The following is a 19,298-nucleotide window of genomic DNA, read 5'->3' as shown; positions in this document are numbered from 1 at the left end:
TGAACTCTTATTCTGTTTTGCATATGGCTTAATGATAACTGATTAAATGGACCAATCTCAAGAGAACTTACTGGAATTACAAGTCTTAAACTTGTGTAAGTCTTTGTATAATTTCATCAGTGTGTATTAATGCATTTAGGTGATATACATCCCTAATTGAAGTTTTGTGCCATGTCATGTGATTGGTTTATGATGGATTGTGTCTCCTTTGTTTCAAGGATGTCTCAAACAATGACTTGTGTGGAACAATACCAACCAGTGTACCATTGAGCACATACCTTTAAACAAGTTGGTTTCTAAATTTTTAAACTAAAAACACAATGAAAAATCATGATGAATACTTATATTATTTAAACTACTTTTAAAGACATGTGTTGTTTGTTGTATAGATTTCAATCTATCAAATATTATGGTTCTAACAAAGACATGTGTTTGTTTGTTGTAAACATTTGAATTTATATGTGTTAGTTTTGAATTATAATATGTGAATTTGTATTTGTAGTTAGAACTTAAATCATATGCTTCTCAAGTGATTGATGGTACACTTGACATGAACGAGGATGAGATTTTCATACGAGTATTTGGACCGGAGAAACACGGGCGTGTTCGTGGTTATGGAGTAGGTGTTACTCCTTCTGAGTTGTTTGGATCATTGTCTACTATAAGCGATCTTGAGCATCGTCTTAATGAGTCCAAGCAACGACTTCAAGAATCTGAACGACAAAGAAAAGAATCTGAACAACAAAGAAAAGAATCTGAACAACAAAGAGAGGTTGAGGTAGAAGCATTTAGGCGGCAAATAAGCGAATTAGAAAAGATTTCAAAAAATGATGACAGAGATGCATAAAAAATTTGTTTCTAGTTGATCAATTGTAGTTTGATGTTATAGAATTTCGATAGCCTTTTGGTGTACTTTTATGACATATAAGTTTACTTCCATCCATGTCATTGTCTATTTTTTCTATTCTATTCTTATACTTTGTAATTCAGGGTACTACATGTAGATGAATTAGTAAAAACAACCTTCGGGGATTTGTCAATAAATGTGCTAAAACGTTTTGTAAGAGAATTTTCGAAGGATATACAATTGTTGATAAATAAGTTTTTATGAAGATTTTAAAAATTTTGAAAATAACATGATAAGCCTTTAAAAATTATGAAAACCTTCGAAAAAGACTACTTGATAATATATAATTATCGATAAATAATTTGACAATTATTGAAGATATAACCTTTGAAAAATAATAATTTTCAAAACTTAATCAATCTTTGAAAATTAATATTTTTCGAAGGTTAGTAAACCTTTAAAAAAGTTTTTTCGACGGGATCTATTTTGAAACTTTTCAAAGATTGAGATAACCTTTGAAGAAAAATGTATCGAAGATTTATTAAATGTTTTTTCGAAGATTTTGACCTTCGAAAAATGTCAATTTTCTTGTAATGAAAAAAATTGCAATCCATATTTTATTTAAAGATGGATAGAATTATTGAATAAAAAAGTTTCGAAACAAAAGTAGTAATCATAAAAACATCTTATCTAGAGTTAAAAAAACTTTATTAGATATCCAAACATATGAATTCAATTTTGCACTGTACGGATATATGAACTCACATATGAGCTTTAGATATTTTATCACAGTTCAGCGTCCCAAACAACTCCTAAATTTTTATATTATATTTTTCACTTTTTACCAACTGCCCAAATGTTCCTATTCATATTTGATTGCTTTTCCCAAACATTGAGAATGAATAAATTATGTTCGAAATGTGCTCTCACTACCATAATTCAAACTCTCACCACCAAATGTTCATATATTTTAAATCTGGTTGGGCTTTTAGTTTTGTACTTTTTTTCAAGCTTTTAATCCATGATATACTATCACTAAACCTTAAAATTAGTGTCTATGGTAGTTATTTTTTCATTTTTTTTCAAAAGAAAAATTATTATGTACATTACACTTTCCAATGGCATGAAAAATATTTATTATTATTTAATCAATTTCCTAAAATTTAACTTTGAAGGACTAGATTTAAAATTTATTGAAAGTAGACCGACTAAAATCGACAATCTAAAAGTAATAGAATAAAATTGAACAAACTCCAAAAGACATATTAAAATGGTATTTTAACCTTTACTCTCTTGACCAAACAAGAAAATATGCACGCAGACATGTTCTAAACTTATGGATCATAGAAAATGAAAAAAGAAAAAAAAATTGTTTGTCATTGTTTCTTTAATCTTTGTAAACTTTCAAGGTATTTGGGATGTTGAGTTAGTGATTATAGTTAGTGGTTATCATAGTTTGTTGAATTATAATAGTCTGTGTTTCAGGTGCATACTATTTTAATATAAGTTTTAATAGTTTTTATTTGAAGTGCAAGACTACTTTAATCGGGATATGAAATAGTGAACACCATAACAAAGAAGTCAGAGAGAATGAATAGGGAATTATAAACATTATAAGAAAGAGTGATTGGAAAAAATGAAATAGTAATATCGTATTAATAATGGGTTATAATAGTTGAAAACACCAATTACTATAATTGAAACCCCAAACATGGAGTGAAACTTAAACACCTCAATGTTTAATTACACCATGAAAATAATTTTCATAAACGAGTGCACATTTTTTTTTTTTTTTGTAAAAGTTATTTTTAATCTGACAACGCTACGAGGACAAAAAGATATTAGGACATTAGACCGTAATTATTTTTTTAGTTCTTTTTTTAATATATAATTTTAGTTTAAGGTGATCCATCTTTCTACATATTCATGAATTCAACCAGAATATAACAAGTGAATCGACATTTTCGTTATATCTTTAAAATATTAATAAAACATAAGCAAATAAATAAAATTTGCAATAAAGATTATAACTCAATAATAGAATGTAAAATGCTTTATGTACTGATTCAAATATTTTCTTTTTTGTTATTTCTATTATGATTTAGAAATATCATTTTTTAAATATTTTAAACTCGTTAGGAAATTTGTTATCGTAATATAATTGAATTTTATAATTGTTATAGGCAAAACTTGAACAACATAATTCAGTAACATATCTTATATTATGTTACATGTTCTACAATGTTTTGTATTGTGCAAATTCTGATCAGATATTTCTTTCTTATATGTTGATATGTATAGTGCATATTTGTTGGTGTGCCTCCCCTATCCTCAGCGACATGTCTTGGAACATGTCGAAGACATTATTACATCGCGGCAGCAAATTCTGCAGAATATTTTTTTTTCTTATTTGTCAATAGGATTCTACAAATTTTATGGGTTGTTTTTTTCCCTGCGAAGATGGTTTACTCTTTCATTGAAGATCTTCTCAAAGCTAGCCATACATATATGGTGATTTTGTTCGATTTTAGGGTTGATTGCTTTGAAGAATTTATGTCATTGTGTGAAGTTCTTGGGTGCCACCGTGACCTATTGTTGGAAAAGACGTCTTCCTTTTATGTCAATCTTATGATTGTGAAGTTTGTTTTACTGTCGATCGTGAGAGATTCTCTAGGTCATATTGAATCGTTCTACTACATCTTGAGAAAATATTCACATATTTCGGGAGAGCCTAAGTATTTCAAATGAAGTGGTTTTCATTTGAAGTTGGAAATATAAAAGTTTGAATTGAGAGGGAGTCTCACACTTAGGTAGAGTCTAAGTGATTGTTCACTAATATTCTTATACTTAGGGAGAGTGTAAGTACATCAAAGGTGAAATGATCTCACATTTAGGGGAGTCTAAGTGATCATTCTCTAAATTGAACTATTTGAATGTTATTGTAATTGTTGTTTATTTACAGATAAGTACATCAATTGTAGTTGGATGACTTTATATTAGTGAAAATATATTTCCATGGACACACTGCCCCTAGATAGATGGTATTGCACCGAATTGAGTTACCAAAATTTATATTATATTTTGACTTTAGTCTTTTGTGTTTATATATCTATGATGTTCTTAAAATTGTTGTAACATTGTATATAACAAGTTTGGTACATAACCTTTATTTCAAAATCATAGTTCAATTAATCAAATTTGTGTTGTTATAGTTACACCTTCTTTAATTCATCTAATTTGATCGGGTATAGTTATTACCTAAAATCTTTATGTGGACTTTAAAAATCTATTATTTCATATACATTTAGCAAAGGAAATTTTGAAGTGAAGGAAGACACAAGCCTTTACCTGTATATTGCTATATTATTACTTCTTTTAATGGAATATAATTTTGTGTGGGAAAAATTCAATTTACCCTTTTTTCTTTTTCCCTTACTCTATATATATATATATATATATGTACTCTTAAGTGAATTAAATTTAACTTTGAAGTTTGACAGATTAGGCATAGATTTAAATTTTCATTCTTATAGTTAACTCAAAAGAAGGCACCATATGCTATTTGTATCGATAAAATTATTATACTATGAAAATAAATAAACACAAATTCTAAAAAAAAAAAAAAAAAAACCTTTTTTTTAAGAAATGAAACTTCATGAAGTGAAAAAAAAAGTTAATTGTCATGCCCAAATGTTAAATGAATATGAATTAAATTTGTTTGAAGTTCCTTCTCTATAATTCAATATGGGTTCATATCTCCTAAGTCCAAATCCAAACCAACTTTATTCATTGACCAAACAAAGAACAAGGCTCACGTTCTAACATGTTTTAAAGCCAATGGAAAAAAAAAATAAAAAAATAAAAAAATTAAGAACAACCCTAACTCTACCATTTTTTCTTTTGACTTGAATTTGTTTGCAAGGATAAATAATTTTCATATATATAAAGCCATCTTTTTAGTTGGGAGGCAAGAGAATTATTGAATGACATATTCCCTTTTCACTTTGCATTCTTCAACACTTACCTTTACCATCTATCCTTTTTAGACCGACCATTAAACAAGTAAAAACTCGGATTATCGACTTTTTATTTAACCTTTTTCATCATATTTGAGTTTGTTATCATATATACGAGATTACCATGTTTATTGCGCTCTAATTTTGACTTTTCTTGCCAACTTACTTACCTTTTTTATGCTTCTATTTTTTTTTATTTTTTTTTTGTATATATATACACTATATTATGTAATGTATAGAAACATCCCATTATTCATTCAATAAGATAATAATAAGATATCCATCCAAATTAGCTCGAAAACCCTAATTTAGGCGTCATTAGTCATAATTTTCCTATAAATACATTATTATGATTTTAAAAGAAATAAGTTCATTCTCAATTCCTAAGACTCTTACTACAATCAAAATATCTCCTACTGACTTAGGCATTTGAGGCGTTGTGGCAAGTACCACACCGACACCGATACTTAAACTTTTCTTATTTTGTAAGTCACATTTTTTTAATAACAATTTTATCATTTCAGTCATGTGAAAGTCAAATATGTTTTTCTATTTTTTTCAATCCAGATTTTAGCATCAATATCACAAATCACTACATAAATGATTTTTTGACATCGAACAACTTTTTGTTTCATATGCTAAAGCAAAGCAATCCTGAAGTGGGAAGTACAAATGCTATATGTAAAAGTGTCATTTTAATACATTTTAGTATGGAATATAATTTCTTGTCGGGAAAGTTCAATTTTTATTCTTAAAATTCGATTAACAAGTCACTTCTAACCATAAAAAAAAAAAAAAAAAAAAAAAAAAAAAAGTAAGAGACAAAATTAATAAATATTTCTTTTCCAATTCATTTATAAGGTTCATCTGAACTCATTGAAGAAACTTAGATAATTGCGGTCAATTATTTTGATCAAATAATAATAGTTGCCACATTAAAATTTAAAGGACAACATGTGCTTTTTGGTCTATAAAATTTGTACATGTAACTAGACAATTTTGTATTCTCTAACCCCACCGACCGGGTGGGGTCATTTGAGCCTCTAATCTCGTTGTCAATCATGATAATATTTTAACCAATCAATTTACCAATGCTCATACTGTATTATATTAGAGTTCATTTTACTAAAAAATTGACAATTATATTAGTAACATCTATTTCTACTACGTATTTATATTGTGTGTATTTTGTATGCTTGTGAATTTTTCATTTTTTTAAAAATATTATTTTGTTATAAATCACACCTCGTTCCAAATTATCCTACCTGAATTAGGATAGGCTATGACGACCTTGAGCGTGCAATGGAGCCTACTGTCTATTGGAATAAATGTCCTAAAGCCTCTTAGTTATATGTTATTTGAAATAATGGTTGATTATTTTATATATGCAATAATCCATTAAAGAAAGATCAAAAGTTATTTTTGTAACTTAAACATGTATGTGGTTGACATACAGATAGATCATGTGTAAGTAATAGGCTAAATGATATATAGTATATGGATAAGGTTGGGTGTCTTATCCTAGCGACATTACGGATACGACTCACTTTGTAATTGTTTACAAAAGTTGTAAAGTGTTACAAACGATTTGATCCTAATCATTCATGTGGAGATATGTGAGTGGAGGTATCTTAGCTATACAAAGACTTTATATAAGATCAGACCGCGAAATAATCCATATCTCTTTATAACACTATTGACTGAAGAGATTAACATTTCATACGATTACAATCGGTGACTCGACCTTAATTCTGTGAGTTATGAATTCCTGTCTATGAGGGTAGTCCTTTGATCTGTATAGGTGAGAGTGACTAGATTTTTCAACTCAATAAGCCTACCATTTTGTTGATTTTTCGGAGTAGAGAGTTGGAAACATAGCTACACAAGATGGAACTCACTCCTTCCCATCTTTAGGATAACTAGATGAATTACTCCCTTAATTTCTAACTCTGGATCTTGAACAATGTGACATCTTCCTCTCACTGGTTCGAGGGAGTTTTGTTTATGACATGACCATAATCATGTTGTTCATTAGAGGATCAAGGCGACTTAAGGAATTAAATGCAATTACAGGGGTAAAATGATAATTTGACCAAGCTATAATTAAGAGTAATGCGTGAAGGCTCAACTTACTGTTGATTAGTTATATCCATGGACACAAAAATATCTATAGTGCGAATAATGTAGTTGTGGGTCTTTAGCGAAGTATCTGCAATTAACCAATGTTGATTGATTTAATTAAAGAGTTTAATTAATTAATCTTGTATCATTGGAGCTTCTAAGTTGTAAGTCAATTAGGTCCATTTGCTAGTTCACTAGGGATAAAACAAGGAATAAATGAGTTTAGAATAATTTGGATTTTTCAAATTATTTAAGAGAAATAAAGGTATAATTTATATTAATGTGATTAATCTAAAGTATAATGTATATTGGTACATTATAATATATAATTAATTATAAATATAATTTATAATTAATACTATATACAAGAGTGATAAATATTTGATTAAGATTCACATTAATATAAGGTATATAGATACATTATAAAATAAAGTTAATTTTGAATGAGATTGAAAATTATATTTTATTATATGAGAGTAATATATTTGAGTGAGATTCAAATATTAATCGTATGAATGAGATTCATATAATTACCACAGATTATAATGAATGAGATTCAAATAAATAAAGTATTATATGAGAGTAATATATTTGAGTGAGATTCAAATATTACCACAGATTATAATGAATGAGATTCATATTAAGTCTATAACATTATGCGAGAGATATATATTTGAATAAGATTCAAATATTAAATTAATATGAATAAAATTCATATTAAAACTATATGTTAAAATTAATATGAATGAGATTCATAATAAAATCATAGGTTATATGTGAGAATGTTATTTGAATATGGTTCAAAATTAAATTAAATATATGGTATTTAATTAGTTATTATTATTATTATTTAATTATATATTAAATTAGATTTAATATATTATTTAAATAATATAAAAAATAGAATAACTCCCTTTGCATAATTCCCCTCCATACATCATCTCTTTCAACCGATTGTAAAAAAAAATTACAGAACAACAATTCTCTCAACAGAAAAAGAAACGCTAAAAAAAATCTCTCTGATCTTTCTTTTGATCTCTAAATCAAGATGGATCTCACCATCCTATTCTTTGTCTTGAGAATAGCGAGGAAGGCATAGTGGTGGTGGTGTCTTGATGATTGTTCATGTTTCCAAAAGGAGCTTCAAGTTCAAGAGAGATTTTCTCCATACGAAAAGTTCATGCTTGACTTTCTGTCGCAATAAACTGATGAATCGAGTGGTGGATTCTAACCAACTAATTCTTGTTGAAATTCAAGAGCAATTTAGTGGAGAAAAACATTTTGAAAATTTTGAGCTAAAAATACCTAGTGAATGGTGAAATTTTATGGAAAAATCATTTAAGAGAACTATAATCATACTAAGTAGAAATTTAACCTCTGTAAATCAATGTAAAATATGAGCAACTCAAAATCTTCGGAAATTTATCATAGAGAGAAAATCACAATCATTCTCTTGTAAACGTAAATGTAAACTTGTAAAAATCTTCACCAAACCCATACCCGATTGTGATCATACTATATATGGAGGAACTCAACGCACATAGCAAAGAAACATGGTCATACTATAAAGCATCTACCACTACAAACCTAGAATTCACGACTACACGATGGAAACACATTCATGTGAATGCAGTAGATACCATGGATACATCGATCTAATAGTTTGAAAACCACTTTATCCATGACACATAAAACTTACCGCTTTTGAAAAACTTGCTTCACATATATATTTGTAAATCTTTCTAAAAATCATAATCTTTCTTTTTGAGCAACTTATCATAAATCCAAAGTTTCATATGAAATACATTTTCTCTAAAATACTTTAAAACATAAAACATTGCTAAAAGTAGGACTATACTTGAAAATCTTGAATTCGTAAATCTTTTCTACAAATATTTCAATTCTTCTGAAACTATATATAAAGTTACTGTCGATTACATGCACAATCGTGACCAATTTCAATTCCAATGGAACCCTATTGTTAAATTATGAACTACATAAACTTACTTTAATCACCTAGACAAACCATTTATTCCACCACTTATTACTCAAACAACCGAATCACCCTTCTCTTCTACTACACATATTACTTAATTGCCTAAATTTTCAATTTGCACACAATTTCCAAATTTCTTCTTCTCTTCTCACCAAAACAAGTAAACAACCTACTCCCAACAAAATTTCTCTTACTAAGACCTCGATATTTCTATCGATGTCGATATTTTAAACATTGGTTAATACAATGGAAATTACCCACAATATGTATTTTTTATCCATTATTCCCTTTTATTCTCCTCTCACATCTCCATCATCTTCTTCTTCCTTACCTTACTTTCTCTCTCTAGCCCTCCACAAATTTTTCCCTTCTCAAAAATCACAAGTTCTTCACATTGAGCAGCAAAACTCTTTCTCTAATTTATGTTACATCGTAATAATATGATTAATTTCCTCCCCTCCCTTTAAAAGCATAATTTTCTTTCCATAACTTCTCAATTTATTATTTTTTTTTTAAAAAAAAAAAAAAAGCAAATTCTATTATTTGAAGCATCCATAGAAAAAATGCCAACAAAAGAAAATTACCATAATATCCCCATTACAAAATCAATTCTACCGTGATATTTTAGGAGCACAAATCGAAGATAGACTGATTTCTTCAACTCCTATTTCCTTCTTCCAATTTCATGTTAAAGTTGTTGTGTCGTGGAAGAACTACTACCCTAAAAGCCAATACGACACGATCTCGGTGCTAATCGCTTATGCCGATTGCTCCCCGAAGTTAATACAGTCTCCAAATTCAAGCGTGCACTCGTAAAAAAAAAGGACTAGAACCGATAAGAAAGTTGTTCAGAACAGTAGAAATCAAGTGGAAAAGAATGAATAAAATTCTGTTGTGCGTTCTCTTACAGATCTGAACAGTATTATATATGGTGTGAGAGGAGGACACCAACAGACGAAAAGAAAAGGTCCGTTAACGAACGGAAACCAACGGACAGAAACTCAACAGATCGGACAGTTAAGTAGTAAAAATTTAATTTATAAATAAAAGGATAAGTAATAAAAATTTAATTCTTTTTAACGCACGTGCAATTACACGAACTCACCCACCCAAACAGACGTACAACAACGATGAAACACGCTTGTGGTGAAAGAGTTATACTTCCACCACCAACTCAATTTGGATTCTCACCGAGAATGCCCTCTGCACAATTCTAAATTTATTCATATGGGATAAAACTTCTCATTCTCTTAACTTTTCTATAGACCTAAGCCCGAAAATTATTTCCAACCTTTCATCTCCGAGTATCGTAAAAAAAAGGCTTCCCAATTCTGAAGATCAAACGAAAGCCGAATAACTCCATTTCATCCCTATTTACTTGGCTTCCAATCTTCCCAATTTTGAATTTTCTTTTTTAAATTTCTTTTCTTTTACTTGTTTTATTCTTTTATACTTTGTTTTCTTGCCAAATTTTGTAATTAATAAGTAAAATTACAGTCTTACCCTCCCTATTATGGAATTTCTCCTTTTTGCCCTTATTCTCCAATTCAATTAAGCTTTCATTTCCAATTATTTTCAAACTTCCTCCTACAACACCAAATATTTCAAAATGAACAACATAATATATTTCATATATATCAAAATTCAAAAGACTTAAAAATTCTGGGTCTTTCAATTAAAAAAAAAATACTAGATTTTACATTATAGATTAAGAAAATTGGTGACTAATCGAAGTGAATAAGTAATATAACTATTATAATTTGATTTCTAGTCATAATTTTTTAAAGTCGGTGAAAATAATGAAGAGTCTTTATCGTTACTAATGCTTGTCTCCATCGAATATTCTAAGATGACTGGCTCTTTCCTATCTCACTCTCATTATCCTTTCAATTATTGAAATTTTGTGAGGCTTTTTTTCATTAAAAATCAAGGTTTCCTCATAAAAATGATTTATACCTTTTTTTCCTTACTTTTATATTAAAAGAAACAATCCTAGCTAAAATGTATTTTTTTTTCCTTCTTTATTCTTCTTAAATTTTATAATTTTCAAACCACTTGTTCAAACTTAACCTTATTCCTTTTAATTATAAAACAATTAAGTCAATTGAACATAGTCTATGTATTAAGATATCTATTTTTTTTTTCTCTTAGAAAAATAAATTAAGAGTGTGCAGAAAGATATTTTGAATATTATTTCTCTTTGTTTCTAAGTTTCATTTATTAACTATAGGTTCATCTTATATTTATGTTCTAGGAGAAGGAATGTTATTCCTTTCAATAAATATTAAAAAAATTGAAAACTGACTTTAAGAATTAAAATTAAAGTAATTAAGAAATATTTTCAACTTTGTACATAGATTTTATAAACATGACTTCAAAATGCTTTTCTATTAATTTGGTGAATATTTAAACCTCTTACTTTTATATTAATCAGGATTTTTCTAAAGATTTATATTAATAATGTTTAGAATAATAATATCACAATTAGAAGTGCAATCAAAAATCGAAAAATTAAAACAATCAAAATCAATCCAATGATTTGATTTAATTTTTAGTATAAAATTAGACATTTTAGTTTATATTTGAAGAAAACTAAAAAGTATCTATTAAGATCGATTTTTTAGGAGAAAAACCAATCAAAATAGAGTTGATCCAATGGTATATATAGACCCTTAAAAATAAACTATCTTTTAGTATTTTAATTAGTATGATGCATGTAAATTTATTGTTTAGAAAAGAAAATTATAATGAAGCATGTATGTTTTTTATTTTAAAAAGTGCTAAAAAAAACAAAAAAGTAAACATGACTGAAAATGACCGATGTAAAACAAAGTGTTAATAAAAATATTAATTAAAAGAAAAAAGACAATACCAAAAATCAAGAACCAAACAGATAATAAACAGACGAATAAAATCAATTCAATCGTTTTATTCTTTGCCAGAGATTCATTTGGATCTCTTTTTTATAAAGACAATGGATTTGTTTTGATTCTTGGTTAGTCTAAAATGGACAAAATCGAACTCTTCAAGTCTCAGTCCTAATCCCTACGATTGACAATCATTTAATATCACTATACACGGTAAAAAAAATTCCAAAGAATAAAGAACAAAAAACAAAATTGCTTTATGTATTTTTAAGAAAAAAACGTTGTCGCTAATGACTAATTAGCATAATTAACACGAGCTTTCTTCGCTAATCGACGTAGACGTAAAAGACACAACAAAATCCCCCCCCGCCCCGCCGTTACTGCCGCCACGGGGCGCCTTCCACTCGTCGGCAACGCTAATTTCTCCGTCAAAACACCGCACAACCTGCCTCATACTCGGCCGTTGCTCCGGCTCATTATTCGAACACATAACCCCCAATTTCAACACAATCGCCACCTCAACTTCGTCGTAAACTCCCTGGAGCTTCGGATCGACGACGGCCAAAAGCTGCCCTTCTCTGTATTTATCCCAAACCCAATCCACCAACGTCATCTCCTCCGGTAACGCCTTCATTTCCACCGGCCGCCGCCCACAAGCCACTTCCAGCATCAGAGCCCCAAATGCGTATACGTCGGAGCTCGTCGTCGATTTCCCTGTTCTCGGCAGCTCCGGCGCCAAATACCCCAAAGTTCCGACGACCCGAGTCGTATCTGGAGCCGATCCGTGTTCATAAACCTTTGCGAGCCCGAAATCCGCTAACCTTCCGTTCAATTCGCCGTCTAATAACACATTGCTCGCCTTCACGTCTCTGTGAATCACCACCTGTTTATACCCCTCGTGAAGATACAGCAGAGCAGAGGCAACTCCCTTTATCACTTTGAATCTCTGTTCCCAATTCAAAATCGTTCTTGGATCGTCGAATAAGTAATTATCTAAGCTCCCATACTCCATAAATTCGTAAACCAGAAGCAGAACTTGCTGCCGCCGACACCATCCAAGTAACTGAACCAGATTCCGGTGACGGAGCATTCCGATTGTAGCGATCTCCGTCACGAATTCCCGGAGACCCTGTTTTGAATCATGAGAAATTCGCTTAACCGCGATTTGGGTTTTTGAAATCGGAAGGATTCCTCTGTATACTTTCCCAGATCCCCCATACCCAAGAATCTCCTTCTCACCGAAATTTCTTGTAGCCTTTTTTAATTCTCTATAGGAATATCGATGGGGTCCAATTTGAAGCTCCCACGGCTCGATTTCATCGGATTTCTTGTACTTTCGAAAGAGATAAAAACCTAAAGCGAAAACAGAGATCACAAAAACGCTCACAGTTGTAATAGACACGTAAACAGAGAAACTGATTTTCTTCCCTGTTCTCTTCTTTTTGGGTAATGGAAGCGAAGAGAGATCAAGATCTCGAGCTAGGCCATTAATGGCGAAACTCCATCCCAAAATGTACTGCGAGCTTTTAGAAAGAGAGCCTGTTGATGCAGTAAACCCAATGTACATTTCTTTATCAAGAACTGACGAAAGATTCACTCCGTACGACAGAATTGGCCTTCTGGGTTTTGAAGAAAAAGGGGAAATCGTAACATTGAGAGTGATTTCATCAGAATCATAATCAATCCAAACTTTAATCGGCTTCCCACTTTGGAGTGAGAGATTTTGAATTTTACCTAAATCGTCAAAATATGCAGCGTGAACAGAAATATCCGAAATCAAGCTGTTTACATCGATCCCCACATGATCGTCATCTCTATCTCTGATTCCCACATCGCGGATGGTGTCGAATTCCACAGCAAAGATATGGTTTGAGGATTTGGCGTCGAAGTTTGTTCCATTGAAGAGGCCGAGGAACCTCTGAGTATTAGCTCTGAGATCTTCAGAAGGGACAATGGCGAAAGTGAAGCCATGGCCGCCGCCGTTCTCGGGGATGATACAGAAGACAAAACAGGTGGAGAAAGAAAACGCTCGTCCGCCGCCAACGCCGCCGCTACCGCCGTGTGCGGCGATGGAGGAGTTTTTGAACTGAATTGGAGAGGCGTAAAAGGCCTGGCCGATGATGTTTTGGGAATTACTCGTTAGCCTCAAAACTCCATTGCTTTCGATTTCTGCAGATTCTTTCAAAGTTATGTTGATGGATCCATTGAATCCAGGATAAAACAGTTGGGTGCAGTGAGAAGATAGGGTTTGAGTGGAAAGAAAAATTAGAGCTAAGAAAATTTTGATGAAAAAAAAGGAATCCATGATTGAGAAAAATAATGAAACTAGCTAAGCTAAGCTTTGTTTATTGGTAGATCAAAAAGTGTAGTGAATTATCCATAAATGCTTGGTTCTCATCCAACAAGATTCATGAATAGAATCTGACTTCTATGAGTCGGTGGTGGGGGCTAGAAGGTTAAATAATTTTTTTTTAAAAAAAAAAATATTTTTAAAAAAATTCAGTTAAAAAAATATTTAAAAAAATATTGATACTAGGTGGCATTTTTAAAAAAATATTTTCTTTTATTTGTGTGCTGAGGGGAACAAGATGGGCTTACGTGAATTTCAAAATTACACATATTATTAATTTTCAAGAAATCGTGCATTCTACCAAAGTTATTCAATTTTCTGCATCTTCTTAGATTTTTTTTTTTTTTTTTTTTTTTTTATGGGATGAAAATGTGATACATCAAGATTGACATCTTAGGATATCTTCGATTATTATTCCTTTTTTAAACATATTAATATGGTCGATAATAAATAGATTTTTATATTAAGATAATGATGTATTCCCAATGAGATTACTACAAAAGGACCCCTATACTACTATGTTGATGTACCATAACTCAAAAGACTTCAAAATCGATTTAATGATATGCTTTCGTATAAATACCCATAATTTTTTTTTTTATAAAAAATAGCATCGATTAGTCACCATTATAAATATAAATAATCATAATATGATTATCATTTCTTTAGAGCTATAAAGTACAGATACAAATACAGCTACACGATACGAATACGATCGGATACGGCGATTGGTCAATTTCTAAAAAACTAAGATACGGATACGTCTAAGGATACGTCACTTTTTTATGTATTTTTTTAATATATATATTTCTAAAAAATGAGAATATGTTGAAGATACATTTTTTTTTTCAAAAATCTAGTATATAGATAAATTTAGCATACAAGTTAATAACAATAGCACAAAATATAATACAAACACTAAAATACAAAACAAAAAAAGCAACATCTAAGATGTTGAAGTACAATAGTTAATGAAATGCAATAGAAAAGTGACTCATATTGCAAAGAAGAAGAAGAAAAAAATTAGAGATAGAAGTATGAAGATAAACCAAGAACTTATTATTGAAGACATCCAAATTGTTTATATTTTGGTGGATTTTGTGGGGACTCAAATGTGAAGATTGAGATTAGATGATTCTAGTCTATGGTTTGATCCATTATTTATTTTTTTTCTTTTAATTTTCGACTCAAGTAGTGAGTTTTTTAAATAGGTTGCCTAATTTTAGATTGGGAAAGATTATATAAGTTACTTGTCTTTTTTCTTAAAAAAAAAAAGTACACATAGAAATAGATACGTCAAATCGCGTGTCAGATATGTATCTATGAAGTATCTGGAAGTATCGGTATCCGATACGTGTCAGATACTGATTCTTTGTCTCATATGAAGTATCTGTGTTTCATAGCTTTAGAGTGTGAAAAGAACTTAACTACATGAACTCATCTTGTTGCAGTCGCAGTAGAAAACAACTCAAAAAATGAGAGAAAATGTGCTAAAGAGAGCGACCCTTCATATATCTCCACAATTATATGATATTGCATATTTTGGATTTTGTTAGGATTTGTGCTTAAAGCCAAGTAATTAATAAGTTATTCAACAGTTATTTAATCTACCTATTTTATATACAATATTATATTATTCGTTACAATAAAATTCAAGGTTATTAAATGTAATCTAGAACTGTATGTGGCTAACATATAAGTGAATAAAGAAATAACTTAAATGGTCTATATTATATGGATAAGGTTGTGATGCATTTTCTTGGTGACACTATGGATACAGCCCATTTTCTAATTGATACTATACGATTTAATTCGAATCGTTTATGTGGGGAGATGTGAGTGGAGATATCCTATACAAATAATTTATATAAGGTTGGACGAAAAAATATTAAATCTCTCTAACAAATCCATTAATCGAAGAGATTAATATTTTACTAGATGATCATATGCGACTCAATCTCAACCCTAGATGAGTTATGAACTTCTACTTGTCGGGGCTTCTACTTTGATTTTCATGAGTGAAAATGACTCAAGTAGCCAATTCAATAAGGCCTACCATTTTAGAGACTTGACCAAATAGGGAGTTGAGAACTAATTTCAAAAGATAGTATCCACTCATTCTCACATAGGGTAAGTAGATGAGTAGTTCTCTTAAGAGTTGATTCGTGGCTTGATAAATGGCTCATACGCTCTCATTGGTCCAACAGGGACTTGATTTATGATTGAATCATAAATGAACTATTCATCAGATGGTTAGTTGTACTTATAAGGTGCAAGATGTAATTATAGGGCTAAAACGGACATTGTCTCAAATCTAATTATAAACAACTTCTTAAGGATCAACTTCTTATAGTGCATAACTCATAAAAGTGCAACTCCAGATCTATAATGGAGTGATTTATAGTTATAAATGGAAATTGCCTAATTAATTACTTTTGGATCATTTAAGCTAATAATCTATAGGTTTATATGGTACCGTTATTAACTCATACAAATAATTAGCTCCATTTTGTTTTTGTTTTTAATTTTTGAAAATTAAACTTATTTTTCCCCATTTCTTACCATGATTTGCATTTTTTTTTTTTTTTTTGTAATTATCATGGTTGAATTCTTAGTCAAATTCCAAAACAAAGACAAATTTTTAAAGGTTACTTTTTTTTAGTTTTCAAAATCTGGCTTTTGTGGGATTTAGTGTAAAGTTTAATTTTAAATTAAAAAAAAAAAAGTAATCTAATGCTCTGTTGCGGGATTTAGTGTACATTCCCTTCTGTTGGTATCAGAGTCTCTTTAATTTTTATCTAGAATTATAAAATCTTGTATGGTGGGTATTTTAATTGTTCATGTATAATGGAGGTTTGCAAATTGATTGTTTAGGCATATTTATGGACATTAGATTTACCTTTTCATTAGATCAAATGTAAATCCCATAAGTGTTAGGATTTTTCTCCTATTTTCTAGAAATGTATTGGATCTCTTAGGTAAAAAAATCTGAAAATCTGGAAATTTTGTTGTTGTACATCATCGATTATTCGTATTAATACTAAGTAGTTTTTTGCTATCCGTATTGATTATATGACCCTAAACCCATTGACATTGAAAATAACTTTGACTGAGTAGAGCAAATCTGTCGACGGAGTCGGGTAAGTCGAGCAACTTGCCATTCATCATTCTTCTTTTATTATACTCATGATCATTTCTTATCTTATCAACCTGAAATTTTTATCGAATTCCAAACCACATGAACGAAAAACTAAGAAAGTGGATGTATCCAAATGCACCCGAAATATTATTCACACAAAAATTCATCATTGGTAAGCATAAAGTAGGGGGAGGCCATGGATGATTGATATTTTTCAAATTATAGTTTCAAAAGGCCTAAGGTTTTATTGCTTAACAATCTTCCACGTTTGGGATTGGTTGAATGGTAAAGTTATAGTGTAGAATGTGTGCTTAGAATTTCTTTTTAAAAAATGCAGTAAGTGTTGATTGGTGAATTATATTTTTTTGGGGTCAAAACTTTCCAATTTATTTAATTTTAGTTCCTAATTTTGGACTCTCAAAATTTCCCATAAATCTTCAATTTAATTATTTGATGTTAATTTTCATATAAAAAACTATACCATGTAAATATGTAATCAAAATTTATAAAGGAAAAGAAAAAATAATAAATTAGTAATAACAACTAGATTTAAAATTTAAAAGTATTAAAACTGAAATTAGATATTTAAAAGTATGAAAATTATAATTAAATAAGTCCATTAAAAACATGATCAAAAAGGTATTTTAATTCTTTTTATATGCGTGATTGGTGATTTAATTTACCATCCATTTTCACTCAAATTTTGGATTAAAAACATTAATGTTTTAAATTTTTTCTTAACAAAAACTTAATACCGTTGAACTTTATGCTTTGATTTTTACTTTTGATCAGTTTTCAATTTGTTTCAAAATAATCATTCTGTCCACTTCTCCATTAAAAAAAAATGTTGAAATTACCATGACATTATTTTGATTTGAATATAGTGTTAGATTAAAATATTTTACACGTGGATCCTAAATTTTTTAATGTGTTTAAGTTATGTTGTTGTTTTAAAAGTTTCATTTTTAGTTTTAAAATTTTGAACATATTTTAAAATATATTTCATTTAGCTTTTTCATTCAAATAATGATGATAATTGATAAAGATGAAAATATGATGTGGCAAACTTGTTAAAGAAAAAAAATAAGGTTACACATGTGAAAGAAATTGGTGAAGGGTTTTAATTACAATTGAAATGGTCTTTGATTAGGTAAAAAAGCAAATTTAGATGGTCGAGTTTTGGTCAAAAATGAAGGGAAGCAAACATTGTGAAAATTTTAATACACTAACAATCGACAGGGGTGAAACTAAAAGCTATATTCTTGAATCGGTTTAAAATATGAAGAATGTCTAATAAGTGGACATTTATATTGAGACAAAATCATGCAATGTATTAAACAGAAGACTTTCTAATATGATACATCTTAAATCACTGATCAAGCTAAATGCTTAAACTAGTGGGTGAAGATAGATTTAATTATATATCATCTAAAATATTTATTGGAGTGTGAAATAAATTTTTGATAATAATAATAATAATAATAATAAATGTTGTATTAGGTTTTATATATGAATTTTAAATTATTGTTTGAATGCATGCATGATGAAAATTATGGTAATGGATAGATTGTTATAGGAGAAAAATGGGACAATCAAGTTGAGGCATATTGAATTAGAAATTTTAAATATTTAGGAATATAAAATAACTGGAAAAATTAAAGAGCAAAATAAGATATAAACTTTAAAAGATTGAAACAACCAAAGGGATTTTTTCTTAGCTTCTTTAAACTTTACATTAAAAATATTTTAGTAATTTCAATTTATAATATAATTTAAATACAAATCTAATCAGAAATTCAACCCTCAATATAACTTTAATAAGTATATTTGTGAACATTTACTCATCATATTATGTTATAAATGAACCAAATGTATGTCTGTATAAAGAATCTATTAGGGTTGTTTTCAAATAAAAGAAGATAAATCAACTCATTTGTAAATGATAAATCGCGTGTCTGATAG

The 19,298-nt window shown here is 29.5% G+C and overlaps 1 protein-coding gene across 1 annotated transcript; it reads right to left on the bottom strand.

Annotated features, from left to right (window-relative positions):
- Positions 1-12,080: 12,080 nt before the first annotated feature.
- On the bottom strand, positions 12,081-14,225 carry LOC120073983 (L-type lectin-domain containing receptor kinase S.4-like). Its single transcript, XM_039026929.1, has one exon. The coding sequence runs from the start codon at positions 14,150-14,152 to the stop codon at positions 12,155-12,157; it is 1,998 nt and encodes a 665-aa protein (XP_038882857.1). The 5' UTR covers positions 14,153-14,225; the 3' UTR covers positions 12,081-12,154.
- Between the last annotated feature and the right edge of the window lie 5,073 nt (positions 14,226-19,298).

Source organism: Benincasa hispida, chromosome 3, assembly GCF_009727055.1.
Source record: "Benincasa hispida cultivar B227 chromosome 3, ASM972705v1, whole genome shotgun sequence".
Classification (NCBI taxonomy): Eukaryota; Viridiplantae; Streptophyta; class Magnoliopsida; order Cucurbitales; family Cucurbitaceae; genus Benincasa; species Benincasa hispida.
This window is presented reverse-complemented; position numbering and strand designations above follow the sequence as displayed.